The sequence below is a fragment of the Triturus cristatus genome, chromosome 3_2, assembly GCF_964204655.1.
Source record: "Triturus cristatus chromosome 3_2, aTriCri1.1, whole genome shotgun sequence".
Lineage (NCBI taxonomy): Eukaryota > Metazoa > Chordata > Amphibia > Caudata > Salamandridae > Triturus > Triturus cristatus.
The window spans coordinates 342,475,040-342,497,852 of NC_140584.1; the positions used below are offsets into that span (position 1 = coordinate 342,475,040).

At 45.2% G+C, this 22,813-nt stretch overlaps 1 protein-coding gene across 1 annotated transcript in view; it reads right to left on the reverse strand.

Annotated features, from left to right (window-relative positions):
- CLIC4 (CLIC family member 4) overlaps positions 1 to 22,813 on the reverse strand; it is a 286,715-nt gene that overhangs the window by 87,447 nt on the left and 176,455 nt on the right. Inside the window, exon 3 of the mRNA XM_085647822.1 lies at positions 17,938 to 18,063. Within this exon, the coding sequence (XP_085503948.1) occupies positions 17,938 to 18,063 (126 nt within the window). The remainder of the gene's footprint in view (positions 1 to 17,937; positions 18,064 to 22,813) is intronic.

A 22,813-nucleotide genomic window follows, 5' to 3' on the forward strand; every position in this document is an offset into this window, starting at 1 on the left:
CAACCATCATCCCACCTATCCAATTGGACCTGATGAGCGACCATTTCCTTCCCCCTAGATAATAATGCCACCCCCCTCTTGGGAACGTTGATCCTGTTGCAGCAAAGGTATAATAACCTAAACTACTCAATTTTTGTAAGTTACTAATAGTAAGATGAATCTCCTAAATACAAAGAAGTTGGGGATTCAGAATAAATAATTCCCCCTAATAGATCTAATCTTAGCAGTGAAACACATACCGTTGATGTTCCCACTGAGTATGTGCACATCCTGGTTACGACTTTTGAACATATTTATTAGTAGACCAACATTTTTTTCCTATGTATGACATGATAATTAGTTCAAATAGCTCAATAAATGCTATATATTTTCTGTTTACACCATACGGTCCTTGCAGCCTCCCCCGAATTGCTGTATTTTGACCCAACACCTCATAAAACTACCTGTGCCCCCAATTCTCCCCACCCACCAACGCCCATTCCAATCCCTGTCCTACTTTCCTAAGCAGGACTTTGAGAACTACAGCGTGAACTCACACCGAAAACCCTCATTGTATTTGATAGCAACACAGCTACCAACAGACCCCTCTCCAAGAGTGTTCCAAGAATCAAATAGCATGACTATGTCTAGCCTACCTCCCAAAATACCACTATATAACGGAAAAGAGAGGATAAGCATGGGCATAGCAATAAGTCTCATCTTTCGGACCGTAGAAGTATTTAGCCATGCATCACATTATCTTGGGTGCTACAACATCTACTGTTTTTTAATGTGGAACCTTTCACACTAATAGATATTATAGCAATGCGTATTATGCCTACTTCAAGGAGGAAGTAATTCCTTTTGTGGAAGTGATGGTATAGCAGGGAACATTTGGAAGGGAAATGCAGCAAAGCTGGGGCATCTTCCTTGGCCTCCACACTGAGCTGGTCATTTAGGAAATCAATAAAACAACTGCAGTGTAACCTTGCTAGACGTTTCTCTTACTCCAAGTCGAAATCTGATATGTAGACATATATATGCGATGTACACTAATAATAATCATTTATATAGAATAGAAAACAAACTGCATTAATTTTTTTACCACATAATAAGTGACTGTTACTATCTGTTAGAAACCACTTTAGCAACTTTATAGTAATGAAAGTTGGAGCAAAAAAACTCCTGCCTTTTAAACTTGTGCCGTGCAGGTTAAATAGAGATTCGTTTTTTGAACTGAGACCTTACTAACTCAGCCATTCTACATAACTCATAACTCACGACCTGCTAGTAACACAAGGGTCTCTACAACAAAAGCTTGTGAACCCACAGAGCTATCTTACATTAAATGCAAACCTCTCGCGTACAGACACATACCCTTTGAGGCGCATGCTGTGGGGGATCCCTTATCAATGCCCGACATTGGCACGCACGGCTAATATGGTTACCACTCATTGCTACTCTACACCCATAAAAGGGGCACATGTTACCATGAGACGTAGGCTTTTTTATTTGAAACAATGCAGTTTTTAGGTCTCGCTAGAGTCAGCGCATGTGCTGCTCTTGCGAGACATTTAGTAGCTGCTTCAAAAAGCGCTACCTTGCTGGCCACCAGCTTGCTAGAACGCGCAAAAGCGTGCGCACAACTCACGTCACCACTCGCGTTTTTTTTTATTATTTCATTTCACGGCCGCCGCGCGGCCAATGCTTGTCTTATTTTCCCCTTTCCCATCCTCAGCAGTCTTTGTTTCCCCCGATCCCTCGTCCACTTCCCATTACTTCTCCACCACTTGCTCCTCTGTCGGTCCCCCAACCAAAACGGTCCCTTAAATAAAATATATCAAGTTTTTGGAAAGCCTGGCAGCTACAGGGTCGCTTCACATGTCAAAATGCATTAACGTGCACGTAAAATGTCATTTTTAATATGTGTCGATCCAAGTGGTGTCTGCGGTTCGATAAAAACAAAAAAATTAAAATGTAATTCCATAGGTAAGCGCACATGCTGATGCATGTACATGCCTAAGAAGTGACCTCACGGGCAGTTGTTGTAGCAGCATTGTGTTTTTTTTCCTGATGCTGCACAGGATGCCAAATTCTGTCAAAGCCAATAGGTCATAAAGGCAGAACCTATTGCCTTCTCTGATGCTTCTTCCGATGGTATGCAGTGGCAGGGCTCATGGGGTCTGTCTTTGTAAACATCTAATGTTCCCCAAACAGTGTTGTCTCTCTAATGATATTTTCAGTGGTGTTTGGTTTGCTAAAAGGGTTTTCCTGGCAGCGCAGACAGTGGCCACTTCACCACCCACTCCACTTGACATGAGGTGGGGATGCGAGAGGTGTCCATCAATTTCTGGCAGCTGTCCCATTACAGAACCTTTTTTTCAGGCCATGTATAATCTCGAGTAACACAGCTTATTTCTGATCTTTCTTATCTTTTGTGACGCTTCACCCTGATACCACAATTGAATATGTGATGATAAAATAGTTTTTGCGAGAGGCCGGAGTGAGATAATGTGGAGGAGACAGTAACTGGCTGAAGAGATGAGGTGACAGCTTCCGGCCTCTCGTGGCACCCTCTTGCCTCACCGATATCTCTCTAGAAGTCTACCATGATTTCTCAACTCTGTGAGATTCCCTGATTCCTGACAGTCATCTCCTCCCCCATCCCCCTTCACCCCCACTCCACAACTTGAAGGTCCTCTCCTTCTTTTCCATGCTACTCATTCCTTCCACGCCCTCCATAGCTTCTCCTCCACCATCCCTGGTGGCCTGTCCAGCAACCAACACCAGGTACACACAACTCATTCTCGACCCCTTGCTGTAAGGAGCTAGTACTTCAGCGAAGACCACTTGTCTACCACTCATTTTATCTTATTTCCTTATTTTCCTCTCTCACCATTGCGCGTTGTTATAGCGCTAAGAACCCCCCTGTGCTAATAAGCACTGTGGAATCTGTGACAATTAGGCCTTTGCAATCAGGCCTTCAGAAAAGAATAATTTTTATATCCTTCAAAAACGTAGACAGTGCTTGCCAGGCCTGAGCCCAGGCAAAGCGAATAGGTCTAAAAAAAACACAAAATGCTACCGGATACTGTCGCTTACTACTACTATACATACTATTTAATTCCAAGGGTATAACCAAGTTATATCCATTGTAAATTTATCTCTCAAAGGGCAGCGATTGCATGTAGTCACTGCATTGCATACTTTTAAATTTACCTTGTTAGTATTTTGTTAGGTATGGCCCAAGATATCAGTGCTGTGATACATTTTAGTGAATCTGAACTGTCAGCCACGGGATTCTATTACACAATTTTGTTCTTCCTTAATTATATAGGCCGAGCCTCTTATAGTGATTTCTTGGCAATGCTTTATAGGGCAAACCCCTTTTAGAGCCCAACCACCTTTTCATTGTTTATTAAGTATTAGCTTGCCTGTCAGCTTGTTCCACAACATACATGCCGGTGATGAAAAAAGAAGGTGGTGCACTCCCACTCTTTTAGTCAAAGATGGAGTGTTGTATTGTATTCTGCTATCCTGCTGTTGCTTCATACTTGCGGAGAGGCACCAAAGTGTATTTGCGAACAAGCAGCATGCTTCTGCGTGGGTTTGCTTTTCTGGTGAGGCGTAAATGGGAAATATTTCACTGTCACACCTTTAATCCGATTTGTGATGCTGTTCATCCGGGCCTAATTTATTCGTTTTTGCTGCAGGCCTTCTTGCTGCTCTGCCCTATGGCAAATGAAAAGGGCAGGAATGCACTATATCCATCAGATACAACGCATTCCTGTCCTTTTCCCCAGCGCTGGCGCATGATGGGCTGCCGTGTGCCAACACAGGCACCTTTGTACCATGGTGCAAGGGTGCCCGCGTTGAGGGGATGATTATTTTTCTGCAGGAAGGAAACCTTCCTGCACCAAAAGACTCAGAAGATGCTCTTTCCTCTTTCTAGAAAAAAGAACAAGCATTGGCATAGCCAATAGGTCTCACCTTTGGGACCTTATAAGTTTTGAATTATGCAGCACAATATCCTTGGTGCAGCAACATCAAGTGTTGCATGGCTAAACACTTATACAGTCCCAAATGTGAGACCTATTGGCTATGCCAATGCTTGTTGTTGTTTATGTTCAAAGTATATCATCCTTCGATATTGGATATGCTGTGGAATGTCACTTCTGTGTGCTTACAACGGTTTGTATTCACTTGTCCTTTATCGTACACTCATCTTGTATTGATGTTCATAAAATCAATAAAATAAGAATGCAAACCTCTAACCCGCACATAAATCTGCAGCAGCAATGTTTACTCTCTGATGACAATAACCTGTGACACAAGGGTATACACAAGCCCCATTTAATCACCAATCTTCTATCCTCTCACTTTTTGGATTTGCGTAGATATCAGCAGTAGGTGCCATAACCTTCTAAACTAGTTTTACACGAATTCTGTTTGGGACCAATTAATTAAGCCAGAGCTGCTTTATTATCGCATTTTCCTTGTTGCCAATTACTATAGGGAAGATTTAAACCAGGGAGAGAGCATGCAGTGCATGCATTGTCACAGGCAAGATCTAAAGCAAGGAAGCTAGAAAAAGAGAAAGCTTGAGAAAGACACACAGAGAGGAAGACAAAGGTGAAAAAGAGTGGGTAAATGGAGCCGCAGACTAGATGGGAATACAGAAAATGAGAAACGGGGAGAAGCAGTAAAGTAGGAGAGAGTGGGAATGAGGAAAATGAAGAGGGAGGGTGATTAATAAGAGGGAAAGGGGAGGAAAGATGGAAGCAGGAGAAAATATCTGAGAAAAAGGAAGGAAAAGAACAATGTAGCGAGAGTGAGAAATAAAACAAAAGACAGAAAGAGGAGAACATTGAAAGTGAGATTTAAACATTTTAGGCAGTGTGAAAGCTTGATGAACAACTAGTTTATAACCTGGTATATGTTGTGCTGAGGGGGGTGAGAAGGGTGCGAGTGAAGCCACCAGGGATGGCTGGTCACTCCTTGCATGGCTGGAACCATTCAAGACATCACTTGGGATGAAGAGCAGAGGGCTAGAAAGGCACCCAACGGTGACCATGGCCTGAGGCTGGTTGTGACCACACAGGGGCTCTTTGGCACCCTCATGTCTCTGCCTTCCCTTCAGGGATCACGCTCTAAGGGACTCCTCACAATTAGGCGATATGTTCTGCTTCTATCTGTCTTTTGCTGTAAAGGAGTTTTTTCGATGCCTTATGTGAAGGCTAATGGAAAGGAAGTGATGATGTAATCGTAAGGATAGATGCCAGTGCCACCATCCTTTCCTCACAGCCGTGTCTCTTGTTGGCACAAGCAGTGGAGCTGACACAGTTCGCCATGTGCTGTAAGCCAGTGACGGAAGTCTGTAAATGAGACAACAGCCTGTGCGGGCTCTGGAAGTCCTCGATGACGCAGACTGAAGGCACAGCTCTTTAGAAACCGAATGAACCCCTCCACAACATCGGACCCAAATACCCCAACGAAAGAGTCTCCTTCCACGTACCCAAAAGGAACCTCCACTCCGCCGACCTCACCTTGGCAGAGACCCCACGCATCCACAGAACCAGAGCTGGCGGAAGAGCCTTCTCCTACATCGCAGCAAAAACCTGGAACAAGCTCCCAGTCAACATGAGACGCTCCCACACTCTGCACACCTTCAGGAAGAGCCTTAAGACATGGCTCTTCGAGTGATCAAGAGCTGAACATCCTTTCCCCCCCCCCCCAGAGCCTTGAGTCCCTCACGGGTGAGTAGCGTGCTTTATAAACCCTTGATTGATTGATTGATAGAAGGTGAGTGAGTCACCGTGCAGAGACAAGGCAGCGGCACACACCAGTTGGCACCGTTTCACTTTATGCAGCAACAAGGAAGAAGCATGCCTTTCTGCGCCAGATAGGTGCTGTCTCTTACCAGTGGGCCCTGGCACGTCTGAGCACTGCGCTATGGTGATCCGTGGAACACCTTCGTTTTTAAGTCTGATTTTGTGATAATGTCTCAGGGTGCTAGCCCTATACCTTTCTGTCGGTCCTTCACCAGAAGAGGCTTGAACACCAATGTTTCAGCAAAGCCGCAGCGAGCACATTCTGATCTCAATCTTGTGTCGTTATCGAAGGATTTTTTTTTTTTTTTTACGTGACTGAATTGAAAACACCTTAGTATGACAAAACTGAAGTGCACGCAGCTCTGGAGAAAATACACTGTATTTCTGCATCTTCTCGCCGCTACTACAGGAAACAGAAAACAATGGGCAAATGATTAAAAAACAGGACACGCTGTATGTATACATCACAGCATGAACATATAAATACCAAATAGAACGGGCGGGGTTAGTGGGGGGATGGCGCCGCACAAGGGAGAAGCATTTACCAAAAAAATCAAAGCAATTTTAAAAGGGAGGCCAAGAAATGAATGAAAATGATGGGCGTGGTGAAAGCCCAGAGAAGTAGATACAACATGTTGAGAGACAGCGCATGCGCGCTTCCTAGGCTCAACCTAAACAAGCATTGGCATAGCCAATAGGTCTCGCCTTTGGGACCTTATAAGTGTTTAGCCATGCAACAGTTGTATAACTAAACACTTATAAGGTCCCAAAAGCGAGACCTATTGGCTATGCCAATGCTCGTTTTAACTGCTGCAATCTATTGAAGCCTCACGGAGAACATCAAAGCGGCCGTGCAGCCGCGAAAGTGATCGCGATCAAACATCAAAGCGGCCGCGCAAGTGAAAGTAATCGCGGTAAAACGCGACGCGCGCGCCCGCGCACATGCACTGTAGCACTAGGCTGGCCTGGTAGCACTTTTTGGAGCCCTCACAAAATGTCTCGCCAGACCAGCGCATGCGCTGGGTCTGGCGAGACCTAAAAAGGAAGAGCACTGCAAACAAAAACATTTGCATGAACCAGTGATATGCCCTTAACTAGCATGTTATGAAGCAAATCACTGCGGAGAAAAGGACAAATATAAGATTATAGAGACAGCACCTAATTTCTCCAGGCACAGCCATTTATAATCCAGACACAGGGTGTAGACAGCGCAAAACATCCAATTCACTCAGCATTCGATTCCTCCCAGGTCTTGGGCTTTTCCTGGGTCTTGTCAATATATTATTTTGCCTTTATAACTTTTCAGAAGGAGAAAGCTCACCGTCAATGAGAAGGTTCCTCAGCACCGCTTAGCCCACGGCTGTGTCACTGTGAGCCGTGGAGCCAAAACAGTGGTGCTAGGTAAAGGTGTGGGTACTCTTTCAGGTAGAAGCTCGACAGATGTCCTGGATGGGTACTCCAGCAAATAGAACAGTTAAGGTTTGCTCTTTGAAGATAACATTTGAGACATTGTTGTACATCTAGGGCCCGATTCACAGAACTAACTTAAGACAAAATCCTAAACTTACTACCATTTTGGTATTCACAGAAGGCACTTACTCACTTCGGTATTCACAGAAGTTAGGAGTCCTAACTTTAGGACTCCTAAATGTCTTCTGTGAATACCGAAAGTCTTAAAATTAGGATTTTTCTCAGTTTAGGAGTCCTAAGGTTAGGACTCCTAACTTTACAGCTACTAAACTGAGAAAAAACCTAATTTTAAGGCTTTCGGTATTCACAGAAGGCATTTAGGAGTCCTAAAGTTAGGAGTCCTAAACTTAGGACTACTAAATTGAGAAAAATCCTAATTTTAAGACTTTCGGTATTCACAGAAGGCATTTAGGAGTCCTACAGTTAGGAGTCCTAACTATACTACTACTAAACTGAGAAAAATCCTAATTTTAAGGCTTTCGGTAGTCACAGAAGGCATTTAGGAGTCCTAAAGTTAGGAGTCCTAAATTTAGGACTACTAAATTGAGAAAAATCCTAATTTTAAGACTTTCGGTATTCACAGAAGGCATTTAGGAGTCCTAAAGTTAGGAGTCCTAACTATACTACTACTAAACTGAGAAAAATCCTAATTTTAAGGCTTTCGGTAGTCACAGAAGGCATTTAGGAGTCCTAAAGTTAGGAGTCCTAAACTTAGGACTACTAAATTGAGAAAAATCCTAATTTTAAGACTTTCGGTATTCACAGAAGGCATTTAGGAGTCCTAAATATACTACTACTAAACTGAGAAAAATCCTAATTTTAAGACTTTCGGTATTCACAGAAGGCATTTAGGAGTCCTAAAGTTAGGACTCCTAACTTCTGTGAATACCGAAATGAGTAAGTGCCTTCTGTGAATACCAAAATGAGTAAGTGCCTTCTGTGAATACCAAAATGAGTAAGTGCCTTCTGTGAATACCAAAATGGTAGTAAGTTTAGGATTTTGTCTTAAGTTAGTTCTGTGAATCGGGCCCCTAATGAATGAAGAGCCATTTCCACATGTGCTGCAAGTTGTGGAAAAAAAGGTTTGAGAATGAAAGGCTCATTCAGGTTAAAGTCCGAAGGAACTTTTGGAATTAACTTTTAGGGTTGGTATGCAGGACTAATTGGTCAGCCCTAAATTGAAGAAATGGTTCTTGGATGATCAGAGCCAAAATTTCACTCACCTTTCTGGCTAATGTCAATGCTAGAAGCAGAGCAGCCTTCAATTACACGAATTTGAGATCAGCCTTATAGATAGGCTCGAATAGTCCTTTCAAGAATTTCTTAATAATCCTAGCTGACCATAAAGAGGGCCCTGAAGAAGTTATTCTAAAACGAGATATTGCAGCTAGATGGACCTTAATGGAGGCGTGAGCGAATCCAGATTTCGCCAAAAGAAGGATGTAAGGGAGAATTTCATGAGGTGAGGAAGAGAAATGATGTATTTTCGATTCTTGGCACCAAAGGCAGAATCACTCCCACTTAATTTTATCCGTTTTGTTAGTGCTCTTTGCTCGGGCATTGAATCTCACTGCATTCAGATGGGAGGTTTAGATGGCAAATCTCAAGGTGTTCAGGAGCCATGCTGCTAATTAAAACGATTTGGGATTCTGATGCAGTACTTGGCCCTGTGACATCGTCAGAAGGGATGGAATGAGATCCAAGAGGATGGGTTGTCTCTCTGAAAGCAGGAGGAGTTCCGTGTACCGATGCTGACGCAGCCATGAAGGGGCTATGAGGATGATAATGCAATGTTCTGCTTTCGTCTTCATCAGCAGTCTTGGCAGGAAGGGAATTGGCGCAAAAGACTAGGCAGAGGTGCCTGACCATGCCATCAAATATGCATTCCCTCAAATTCCTGGATGGGGATGACAGCTTGCAAAATACCGGCATTTCTTGTTCTCTGGAGTTGCAAAAAGATCTATAGTTGGCTTGCCCCACTGGAGAAAGATCTTATTGAGGATCACCTGATCCGATTCCCATTCGTGGCATAATGACTTGAGCCTGCTGAACGTGTCTGCTGTTGTGATCTGATCGCCCGGAAGGTGTTCCGCTCTTAAATAGGCTCTGTTTTGGATTGCCCACTCGCAGAAGCACAGCGCCTCCTGAGAGAGAAGGCGAGATCTGGTGCCCCCCTGCTTGTTAATATAGTGTACCGCGGTTGTGTTGTCTGTTTGGACTAAAACTGCAGAGTTCTCTATCTTTGGCAGGAATGCTTGCAAGGCTAGATGCACCTCTCTAGGTTCCAAATAAGTTGTAGTGGAGGTGCCAATGTTGCTCTTGCCAACAGCCACTGACCTAGAGATCCTGCAAAAAAGTTCCCCATGGGTCCAGGGAGGCATCAGTGGTGATTATGAGGAGAGAGGAAGTTACGAGAAAAGAGAGACTGATTGAATTTTTTTTTGCACTGGGTCCACCAAAAGATAGCCTGGACCATTAACGGTGTAATTGTTATTACATTGTTGAACGTTTCTTCCACTTGCTGCCATTGCAGGTCAAGCCCTTCCTGAAGAGGATGTATTCTCAGACGACAGAAGGGAAAAAGATGGATGCATGATGACATTGTTCCCAGGAGTGACATGTAACGGCAAACAGAGTGACTTTCTTCTTAGGATTAGCTGAGCCAGCAATATTAATTTTGTCTGCCTTATGAGCAATATAAAGGTCTTATTGAGAGTTGTGTCCAGATTTGCCCCCAAAAAGGTGAGGTTTGTGGAAGGCTATAATACTGACTTTCCTCTGTTTAAGGTAAGGTCTAAACTGGTGAACAGTTTTGTGCAAGCTGCCGTGGACGACTTACCTGCGGAGATTGATAGTGCTTTGATCAGCCAGCCATCTAAATAGGGAAACACCTGATGCCATGTCCTCCTCAGAAAAGCTGCTATCGTAGCCAAGCATGTGGCAAAAATTATTCACGCAGACTTTGAGCCGAATGGCAGGACCTGGAATTGATAGTGGTTCCTGGCTATAGCAAATCACAGATACTTCCTGTGCGAGGGATGAATGGGGATGTGGAAGTATACGTCTTGCACTTCGAGAGAGGATATGCAATCCCCTGGGTTTAGAAGTAACAAAATGTCCTGCAACATGACCATGCGGAAGGACTGTTTTTTGAGGTAGGTGTTGGGGGTCCTCAAGTCAAGAATAGGCTGCTATTGTCTGAAATCTTTTCAGACTTAAAATAAAAAGGAGTAGAACCCCTACTCTCTTTGGATCGCAGGAATTGGTTCTATTGCTTCTTTTTGGAGCATCAAAATAACATCCAAACTAAGGAGATGCAAATGTTTCAGCACTTGAAGGTGGGGTACATTAAATAAGTTTGAGGACCCACTGGCCGCTTTAAACTTTCACCAATGTTGGAGGTGCGCAGAAACTTTTCCCTCTAAAGTGACTTGATTAGGAAGGTGGGCAGATATAGCCGGAGCCTGAATGTTGTCATTGGCGATGAGAGGAATCCTTTCCCCGTCACCCTGCTCTACATCTAGGGGCAGATCTAGAATATGCTGTTGATGGTGGCTGACGTTAAGTGTACTGCGGACGATAGGGTTGAGAGGAGATATAAAAGGGATACCAATATTAATGGTATCCACCTATATAATGTTCCACGGGCTCCACTAAAGGGTATCTTACGGTAGTGAAGCGTCCCCAATGACTTGGCAGTGTCAGGGTCTTTCTTGATGTCCTGTAGTGCCTCATCAATATTCTTGCCAAACAGAACCTCTCCATCAAAAGGTAGATCAAGGATCTTGTTTTGCACCTCTGGTCGAAAAGATGTAGCCCTCCCGAGCCAGCCTTGGCGGTGCAAGACATCTGCGCCTCCCAGGGAACTAAAAGCTGTGGTAGTAATGTTAATGGCGCAGTCAATAACCTCCGAGGATGCCTGTTCCCCTTTCTGGAGGATCTTTTTGCTTTTGTTTTGCTGTCCTCAGGGAGCTGATCTACCTATGGTGCTAGGTCGCACCACATATGACGATCATAACGTCCCAAGATTGAGAGAACATTGGCTACCCTAACCATGAGACCTGACGAACAGAATCGCTTTCCAGCATTATCAAAGCACCTGCCTTCCTTATCCGGAGGTGCTGTAATAGGTGTAATAGGTTCTTAGATTTCCTCTGCGCAGCCTGAGAAATCACAGTCAGGCTTCGGATGGCCCACAAGACAGGCAGGAGCATCTTCCAGAGCCTTATATTTCTTCTCCAACTGGGGAAGGACAGGTGTCACAGTGGCTAGGTTCTTCAAGACCTTGAGGCTTTCTTCCCATATATAGCAGACAATTTGAATTGCCCAAATAGACTTCCTAACAGCCTCCTTTAAAGTCATAGAGAAAGCATTCCGTTTCAGATGGAGGCATTGGCAAGTCAAAACATTTGGCAGCCCTTTAAAGCAAGTAAAGGAATCCACCATTATCTTCTGGCAGTGAATCAATGGGAATTGGTGAGGGAGAAGAGGGTGTGTGTATGAGATAGTCATCCCACTCCTGGTGCCGATCTCTAAGCTCTCCCTCCTCATGGTCATCAGTGGTTACCGGATTCTGCTGAGCAGCAGGCATTGGTGAATGTGGAGTAACCGTTGGTAACAGAGTTGGATCTTGTTGTGGAGTGGAAGGAGTGACAGAAAGTTGCCAACAAGGTAATGTAGAGTGCTAAGTAGGAGCAGACGCTGCAGGAAACCTTTTCTTGTAGTCTGATAACATACATTGCAAGTCCATGAGCAATGAAGAATGCAGATCATTTATTTTTGGTATTGTTGGTGATTCTGTACCTGAGGAATATAGTAATGTTGTTCCTCATATTCTTCATCATAGTCGTCGTCCTCACACTTCACATGCAACTGTGATGGACTATGTGCATAGCCAAAAGGAACATTATCCCTATCCGAATCCTGTTCCTCCAGCAGGTGTGAGACGACTAAAGGTGTCACTTTACTAGGAGAGATGATTTCTGGTGTAAGGTGCCTAATTCTACCTTGTTCACCTTTTTTAGGTGATTTTTGTGTCGTCGACGAGGCCATCCACTGTGTCTTCAATGGAGCAGCCGATGGTGTTGCGGTCAATGCAGGAGCCAACGTAAAGACCGTTGTTGTGGTCGTCGTTGTTGTTGTCGTCATTGATGTTTTTACCATCAACGATGATGACGTGGGTGGGATCGGAGTCTACGATGATTGTGAAGCCCTCGATGATGATGGTGCCGTCGGTGATGGTGTTGACGGTGGGACAGAAATCGTCGATGAAACTGCCTTGGCAGTGGACGATAAAGGCTGGTGGATGGCCCCCTGCGTTGACGATGATTTTTTTCCCGCAAACGGTGTTGTCGCCGGTTACATTTTCATCAACGGTAGAGTCTTTGTCGACGGTTTAGCCATAGGGGATACACAGGAAGGCTTCTTAAAAGCATGCCTGCCCTGAGGAGGTGAAGCAGGCGGCTCAGATCTTGATTTCTTTGGTTTACTGTCCCCTGAATAGTGCCATTTTATCTCCTTTTTCATTCTGTGAGGAGATTTTGATGGGCTACACATGTAAGACCCATGAGTGGTCTTTTTGGAGGCTTTTTGAGGGTGTTCACTGGAAGAGTGAATGTGAGGTGTATATCTCCCTTTTGTGTGATCTTCTAGATGAAGAAGAAGAAGAAGCCTCATCACTATTATGACTGGATAGTGGTTCCTTCCTGGCTTTTAGCTTTTGAAGCCAAATACGTAAGCGTCCCTCACGGTCTCGAAACGTCTTGGTGGAAAAAGTACGACATACCTTACATTCTTTACCCTTGTGGTTAGGATATAGGAAATAGATGCAGTTGTTGTTGTGAGGGTCATCAGTATGAAACCTTTTCTTGGAGCAAGTGGCACAGGCTCTGAAGAGACTTTTTTTCTTATTGCCTGACATAAACTCAAGAGAAAGAAACTGAAACTTAAGAAGTTGGTACAATAAGTACTAAATGGTCAATGAAGAAGGAAAAAACGGTTTCTATAATCCTGAAGTAGTTGTCAAATTAAGAAAACTGAGCAGAGCTCAGTGGAGACTCTCTGGCTCAACGTGCGGTAGAAAATCTGAAGGTCTGCGGTTTCTCTCAGGAGTGTTCTAGAGGGTAGGGTGTTTTTGATTGATTGAAACCTACGTTTTGTCTCTTTTACTAAACAACTATGATATGTTACAAAACTAAATGGGCCTAGGCTTTCTGTCTAGTTTATGTCTGCTTTGATATACCGGTGACTCCCATCTTGACGACGGGGAATGGTTCAAGCATGTGAATCTATGGAAGTTCCAATACTGGAGTAACTATGAATATGTGAAGTCATTAATACTCATATAATGCCGTTGGACCCATGCATACACTTGCTCTCTTATGTGCATAAGTAACAGCTGAGACATTCTGCCTTTTTGCAGCTACCCATACTTTACTTAAAAAAGAAAGACCAAAGCAAAAAGAAATACATAAATAAAAAAATGGAAAAATGGAAAAGTACACGGGTAGAATTTTCAATTTATACATGTAGTGTAAATGTTCCAATTTGAAAATAAAAACTTTGTTTGATTTCTAGCTCTTGTGGTGCATGGTGACTGAAAATCCACTGAAATGAGAACACATTAAACAATATGTGAATTGTACACACTGAAATATGCCACCTAAACACCCTATTAGACATATATTTCTGTCTGAAATAATTTCCAGATTATCAAGATCTTGTACATCAAGGAACCACTTATGAAATCCTAAAAAATGCATCCCTCTCCTGATTTGCTGCAATTACACAATACTTTCGTGAACATACCAATTATTGGTCAACAACCTTAAAATGTGGGAAATGTGACAAATTTCCACATCAAGTGTGCTTGTAACTGATGGACAAATCTCAATTTAGAAATATTCATCTAGTGAAGCAATTTTACATATGCCCCAAGTGTCTTACGGAGTATAATTCTACACAGAAAATGCATACCAAATTGTGCATAGAGATATGGCTGGCTAGACATTACCCCGCAAGTACTGGATTTAAGAAAATATGTAAAAACCATTTTGAAACGGGAATTCTTGCATGGCACCCTGGGTTCAGCAGACATTTGAAGCTGAAAAAAGGAAAATGTAACTTAGCCTTAAACTAGAGGCTTGTAGCTTGAAATGCTGTAGATCATATGCTTTACACATTCCTGGCATCTTGTGTTGGGTGAAGCCATTTGTAAGTTGCTTTTTTTCAAAGATCTTGGCTCTCTATATATATTACGATTCCTCCCTGAACCATGCAATGCATTAAGACAAAGACTCTGTCTCACATTGTGCACCACCCCTCCACAAATTGGTAAGTGTCGTTTTTGCACATCAGACTTGTATGCATTTAACTACCCATCGTGCCTAAACTGATTCTGAACTGTGACACTGTTTTCTCTTGCAGACAGAACTTGTTCAGTTGATGTAAATAAAACATTAGTGCTCTCTTAACAGCTGTGAGTAGTGCTTTTTCTGCAACTGACTGCGGGAAGAGAATTGGTAGCTCAATGGTTTGGTTTACATGCAATGAGGGAATCCGTGTTATAAAGAAAATGAGGATTTATCTTCAAAACAAGCCTATCCCTGTGTGTTTGAAAGAAAGGTTCTTCCACTGTTCGTGCTTGTAGCTCACTGACTCTTTAGGACGGGAAAAGGAAGTGACTACCACAAGTAAAAACCATTCCATGGAAGTTTTTGCATAGCACACGAATACGCTGCACCAAAGGAGGCCTTATAAGTAGAATATTGAGGTCCCCCGTGTGGGGACAAGTGGTATAACTTGAGGAATTACTCTCTTTAGTCCTTCCATTACTTCTTTGATCAGCAGAATTTTAAACACAGAGGTATACTCCATGTTGTGCAGGGAGGCAGCCACTGCTGCTAAATGTAACCAAAAGGATGTGTAGGTCGTCCCTCCTTTTTGGTGATGCACCAAATATCAGATGATGTCCTGCACCAATGCCTTTTAGAACTGTTTGCTTACGCAATAATGTTCTTTCACTTGGTGTTAAGCTTAGATGACTCACAGATTACCATACACTCTTCCATCTGGGAGCTTAACTGGTGGAATAGACACACGACACAAAAGTTTGAGTGGATGTCTTCTTTTATGCCAGTTTTGAAGTGGGCTTATTTGACTTTGAGTCAAGGCTCATAGCCCTTGGCACGAGGAATCTTTGGGCACGAGGAATCTTTGGACCCAAGGATAGCCCTCAGCTCCAGACTGGCTTAGGGCCATGAAGCCAAGTGTCAAGGCCTCTTTTGTTGCGCCTCAGGGCTTGATGCTAGGATCCACTGACAGCAATGTTATGCCTCAATGCATTTCTCTTTTCAAGGCTGAACCTCAGAATAATGGTCCATTTGTACATGAGGGAGTATCTGGAGGTCAGGTTTATACTCCAAAATTTTAGAAGACATTTGACCTAGTCGCCATCAAAAAGCAGAGGAATTTTGTCAGTGAAGGATTGAGAGAGATCCAGACCTATGTCTGTGAGGCATGGAAAAAACGGGAACCATCAACAGCGTGTCAGCACATCCGGCAGGCAAAGTAGTAGCTGAAGTCGCATAGCGCCACCTGGAAAAGCTGGAGAGTTACTGCTGAGGAAAAAGTTTACATATCTATTTTGGATGCTGGGAAGATATTTATTCAAAAGATGAGGAACTTGTAGGTAGTTACAGTAATTTGTAGGAGGTGAACCTACTAGTGAATCTGGTGGAGAAATAGCCCAAAGAAAGAATGGATTGAATTTGAGTGGTTTGCATTCTTCTCCAACTTCTTTTCTACTACTTTTACAGAGAGAAATGTTGCCAGGTGAATTTCACGAGGGCAGGAAAAAGAAGACGAACGAATCTTGCCTGAGGTTTCAGTGCCAATGTATTGAAAGTGAGAGAGATCTCATATACAGGGGGATAAATTTGATATTTATGTTCTTCACTGCTGCGTTAATGTCCCCATATCATGCATGAGGGAAATCTGGGCTAGGGGTGTGTTCAGCATTTTAGAAATAAGTATTAAAATTTGAAGTGTCATTGTTATCAGTGGTCTGCTATGGATGAAGAGCTTGCATATTTTTTATGGGAAGATGACCGATATATTGCTGGTTTCCCGTGCCTAGGATGTGGGACTCTTGTTTGATCAGCACTAGGTTTGTTCCTCCAGGAGCCCTTTCTTTTCCCTCCGCCTCTGCTTTGATCTATCTTCTCTTATAGTGGAGAAGGAGCAGGAAAAGAAAGACAAAAGGCTTATTAAATGGAAGGCACTGGCGGCCATGGGGAGGCTGCAATTTATCTTTAAAAAAAAGCAGAAGGGCAAAAGATCCTCAGCTGATGGCTCTGCAGGGTCCAGTGTGGGTGAAATAGTCACAACTCTCTTATTTAATACTTAACCTTGTGGTATGAACTCTTAACATCGGGGCTTTCAATGACAAATAGATGCAGGGCGTCAAGAAAGTTCTCAATGGTAAAGAGTACCTCTTCATCGAGTGAGTAGCTTCTAATTATCTCGGAGTCAAACGCCGCAATGTTGACAGAGAATAGGAACAGCAGAGAAGTCAGGGAAGGGCTGTGGTTCTAAGGCATATGGGTCAATTGCGGCCAATCCCAAAGAAAAGACTTCCTAGCGCTGCTGGAGCTTGTAGAACCCCCTTCCCCTTTCACTGGGCAAATTTAGTGCCAACATGTCTCACCTGTAAACTGGCGCTGGGTGAGGTAAAACGGTCTTTTCCAGTGCCAAACAAGATGGCACTTGCATCAGTGGGCCAAACTCCTTATTTAATTGGGTCACAGGTACGATTTATTGGCTCACCTCTTTCAGAAGAGAAGCATTTCCTGGTATCAAGCTCTCATGAGCTTTCAAAATTTAAACTGGACTGACAGCAATGTAGTGGACAGGGACTTCTTACTCCTACCTTGATGCCCGATAGAGAGGGGTATGCTGATTTTCTGATTCAGCTTACATGGAAATTAGAAATATAAAAGGGTTATCTTGCTCCTGTGAATCATAGAGGCAGATTTGAAGACGAAACGAGCGCCCTTATATTTTCCAAGAGACTTTGTGGATTCCCTACCGGTTACTACGAAGACAAACACCAAACATGCATACTTCATTCCAGAATTCATAGTGATTTTGTCATAAATTACCACACCACACATCATGGATATCCACAAAGGCCTCATATATTCTACTCCAAGGTTTGGGAGAAAATAAATAGTAGTGGGCTTATTCACTTGTTTTTATCCATTGCTTTAAGAAAAAGTTGAGGCATAAGAAACATTTGCCAAACAATAAAAGGGCCATTATTGCAATGTTCATATAGTAACCATACAAACTTATTTTTGAACCGAATAAGATCATGAAGGTCAAGACAGCCAATGGACAGAGCTGTACTGCAATATTGATGAAGATAACAGAAATGGCAGTAGGGCAGCATATCCAACCTTTGAAACTATGTGGGAGTGAATAAAGCCATAGTATTTTAAAATGTTCTTAAAAGTGTACAATCATTTACCCACAAATCATCAAAAGAAGGTAGTCTTTTGACATGCCTTTACAGTAGACTACATGAAATTAGAGTTCATAATAAATTACAGAAGATTAAAATATTCAAAGGTATTTCTCTACCTTAATTAACACTTACTTTGGTGGACACAAGACATCTTCGAGAAATTCTTCAATCTTGTTTACATCAGTTTTTACTTCATGATTGAATGTAATAAATGGTGGGTGTGTTCCTGGTGCCAAATTTTGCAAGTCTGCAGGTTTCCTGGTGAACAAAGTGGAACAGTTCACATTAGCTAAAAAGGGCAAATCAATCTGTAAAGTGGATTGAAACATGGAATGGCTGTTTACCAGTAATCCTACTTCTCCATCAAGAGAAACTCCAGTGAAATTATAAGCACTGAAAAGTCCCGCTGACATGTGAAATCCCGGACAACTTTTTAATAGAAAAAATATATAATTCGCATTCGAAAAAAGAAAAGTGCAGCAGCCTACAAAACAAGCTAAACTGGCCAATTCCATTTTCTTTAATTAAAAAATAAACTCTTAATAATGAAAAATAGACAGTTGTCAGCAGAAATATAAATCGCAAAGAAAAAAGCTCTTTCACATTCAGTTTTAAAGAAAAGGAAGAGAAGAAACCAAAGACAATGTAGTCATATAAGTTCTAGCCATGAAAGAAAAAGCGGACACTGCAGCTGAATGTACTCGTAGCCCTTCAGTACCCCATCATGCTCTATCAGTGACAGCTGCTCCAGTTATTTTTATGACCAAATAAAAGAGTATTAATAGAGAGAAAAGTGTGCTTTCTTTATCTCTTGAATCAAGGAAGAAGGTAGGTTGTTTATGGAGATTACCCTGAGGAGAACTAGGAGTACAGGCAAGCAACCGTTCCTTCTCCTTCTGGGGATGTCCACAGATAATCATAAACCAATGTCCATAAAAAGGGACTATGAGTACAGCTAAGGTCCAGCATTCATGATCCCAGAATAAATCTATCAACAATAAGTATGCAATTGCTATGGTGTAACAAAAAGGGGGAACCTTAGAGCAAAGACAGGTCGGGAAAGTCTGATCATTCTGAAGCAAGAGTCCTAACTCACCCAGTTGATTGGCAAGCTTCACCATCGGGCAGCTTCTTGTTGGGCCCGCGCTACTCAATGGGCTCTCGAGGGGGCTCTTTGCCGGAGATCTTTTTAGGATGATAATATCTTAAAAAGATCTCTGGTAAAGAGCTGCCTCGAGGGGCCCGTTGGGCATTGCAGCGCTGGCACAATGAGGAGGTGCCCTATGATGAAGCATGCCGCCCAACTGGGTGGATAAGGACACTTGCTTATGATTCATCAGACTCGCCGACCTGTCTTTACAATAGGGTTTCCCCTTTTTGTAATTCCATAGGAACTGCATACTCTTCGTTGATAATCATAAGCATTGAACAGAACAGAACATCCTTAATAAAAGGGATGGAAGTAAAATAAGAAAAAGTTAATCGAACTAGGCAAAGAGGTTTCTCAGGAAGGCCTGTCTGACTCAGTCTGACTCAAGACAATAAATAGTACCTCGTACTGATATGCACATATATTGAGGTGGCTGCTTTACAAATCTCTATGTTTCTCAGTAAAGCAGCTGTAGTAGATTTACTTCTGGCAGAGTGAGCTTTTGGTTTTCCGGATAGTGTTTATTTGCTTTTTTAAAGCATATTATTATCCAACTAGATAGTGACTCCTTGGAAGTGGCCAATCCTGTGTGTCAGTGACCACAGTTCACCAAAAAATATTTAGATTTCCTTATATCTTTAGTTTTGTCCAGATAAAGAACTCTTCTGTACGAGAGATCTCTTATCCAGGGAAGTAGCATTCTGAGAACGTCAGCAAGGTAATAGTTTGATGTGCATGGATATCCAAAATCACCTTAGGAAGAAACTTCAAAACTGTGCACATGACCACTTTGTTCTTATGAAACACTGTATGGTGCATGGGTGCACAATGTGTGAATTTTGCTAACCCTACATGCAGCTGTTAAATGTACAAGGAAAGTAGATTGTCATTAAATATGCAATAGGGATGACTTGTGAATTGGCTTGAACGGAGAAGTCATGACACGAGAGGGTAATGTTCAATTTCCATGGAGGAGAGGTATTTCTTTCTGGCGTAAAGGCTTTTTAATACGCTTATGGAAGCCTGTAACTACTTTAATATTGATAAAACTGGGGGGCGTGGCCTGAGGCGTCAAGATGGCGGTCGCACTCTAAGAGTGCTCCGAACCCCCTCCGTCATCCGCCTCTAATCCGCCCGTCTACAGCTGCCATCCATAACTCTCTGCCACCCTCTGGGGTTCTCAGCCCCATTAGCTGTGTTTTGGTCCCTCTGATGGGGCGGCGGGGTCTCCGCCATCCCGCTCTGCTTCCCTCATGCTGCGGCCTGGAAATCCTGAAATGGCGGCCTCCCTGCCGCGTCGCTCCTGAGCAGAGACCTGCGCCTGGCCGGATCGCTGCCTGGCTTTCCTGGGTGCTGCGGAGACTCTGCGGCGCTGGACTGGACTGCTCTCCCCCTCTCTCCACCCTCCTTACCGACAATCCACGTTGTGGCGCTGAGGCCGCTTTGGAGGTGGACTCACCCCCCGCGTGGTCAGACCCGCGGGTACCGGAGACGGGCTGCAGTCCCCTCGGCTCCGGGACCTGCCCGGTGGTCTGTGGGGCCCGGCCGGGGAGGACCCCTCAAGCTGTGGCCTGGTGAGTAACGGCGTGCGGCAATCAGCTGCCGGGATGGGGTAGTGGCGTGGGGGCTGGGCCCTTCCCTCCTCCCCCACGGCGGCGGCCCTCCTTCTGCACCTCGGCTCCGGCCTGCCTGGAGGAGGGGGGGGGCGGGGTCACTGCCCGCGGACATTCTGCATGGGCCTGGCCCACCCCGGCGGTGAGTTTGGGACATCTGGGGGCGCATTGGGGCTCGGCTGCCGCTGTGGGGCAGCGGCGTAGAGTGGCTGACCCGGACCTGTTCTTTCCCCCTTGCGGGTGTGGCCTGTACCCCTTGGAGCGCTGGAGGTGGGGGACTTGCGGGGCCGGCTGGCGGACCTGCCTAGGGGACGTGGGTGCTGCCGTGTTGTGTCACGGCTCGGCCTGATTGGCTGCTATTGTCGGGCAGCGCAGAGGAGCGACGAGGCAGGATTGACTTTCTTTCTCTCCCCCTGCAGCCCAGCCTGTTCCATGTGTCTGGGTCAGTTTCACGGCCTACCCTGCCCAGCTGCGTGAACTAAGCCGGCGGGGACTTATACCCACCCACCTGTTCCACTGTCCTCTCCAGGGTTACCAGGGGTCAACTGGGGGCCCCCTGCCACCGTTCGCTGCAGCACTGGTTCCGGTGGTGGCCGGGCCTGCACCCTCTTGACCGCCCGCATCTGCGACGATGCCGGGGCCTGGTCCTCTTCCTCGGGGGTCGCCCTGGGGTGGGGGTGACATTGGTGGTGCCTCCGCTCCCCTTCCTCCCTTGTCGCTTTCCTTCCCTTCCTCCACACGCCACGATTTTCACTGAGGAGTCTATGCCTGAGATTGCCGGCCTGGGCGGTGGCAGTATTCCCTTATTTGCTCCGACCGGCCCATGCCGGTAACGGAGTCCCTCCGCGAAGCTCGGGCCCTCCTTTGCCCCCACCAGACCTCAACTGCTCTCTTGACGAGGATCCCGTGTCGTTGACCCGTTGCTGCCACCTGGCCCGGTTTACCACGTCGGACCGAGGTCCTGGAGGGGGGGCCCCAGCTGCACCGGTCCCCGCCGGGGACGATCTTTCCACGGTCCTTCAGGCGATAGGCGCATCGCAGGCCTCCGTCGAAAACAAGATTGGCGAGGTGAGGGTGGACATGGCCCTTATTCGCCAGGACTTGCGCAATGCCACGACGCGCATTACGGACCCTGAATCCCGTATCTCCTCGGCCGAAGACGACATTGGCCAACTTAAGACCCAGGTGGCCCGTCTCCAGACTCCGACCTCGGAGCTCCACCGACGAGCCGAAGACGCTGAAAACCGGTCGAGAAGAAACAATCTCCGTCTGGTCGGCTTTCCCGACGGGGCCGAGCAGGGCCACGCGGACACGTTCGGGGAGAACTGGGTGTGTTCATGGATGCCTCGCGAGTCCCTCTCACCCTGGTTCGCTATAGAGCGCGCTCATCGCTCCTTGGCTCCCAAGCCTCCACCTGGGCCTCCTGCCCGCCCCATTATTTTAAGGATCCTCAATTTCCGGGACATAGATGCCATTCTCAGGGCGGCTAGGGCACAGGGTCCGCTGATTTTCCAAAACAGCAAGATCATGGTCTTCCCGGACTACACCAGGGAGGTGCAGGCTCAACGTCGGACATACGCTGATGTGAAACAGAACTTTCGCAACCTGGGCCTGCGCTACGGTCTCCTTTTTCCGGCCCGGCTCAGGGTTGACTTTCAAGATAAGACATTCTTCTTTGATGACCCTCAGGCGGCACGGACCTGGCTCACTGAGGAGCGGCCCCTTTTGAGTCGACCGGTTCCCTCCCGCGCTGGACAGGACCCCACGCAGCCTCGTGCCGAAACCCCAGAGACGCCAGAACAGATCCCATAACAAAAATGACCGTCGGGGGGGCATGGGGGGGGGGGCTTCTCGCTCATCGGGCGTGCCGGCCCAGCTCCCTCCCTCTCGTAAATAGACTCAAAGGTCCGCCTCTCCCAGCCGGACTACCTCCCTGATTGATTTGAGCCAGCTCCCGGATCCCTCCGTGGCCTTGCGCTCTGCCATATCTGACTCTGACCTGTCTAGGAGCCCTGTGCTACGTGGAACCGGGGAAGACAAGGGGACTTGAACTCTGGCCTACAGCAGGGTTTCCTATTCGGCCTCCTAAAGGGCCCCTATACCCATGAGTGTTATTCCGTCTCTGTAATGGGAGCGACTCATCCTTGATGTATCCCTGTTATGCACAATGTTTCCTATTTCAGTGTTGGGTACTATTGGTGTTTACTTGTTGCATGATTGTTCTCATAATTTGTTTTGCAGCTGA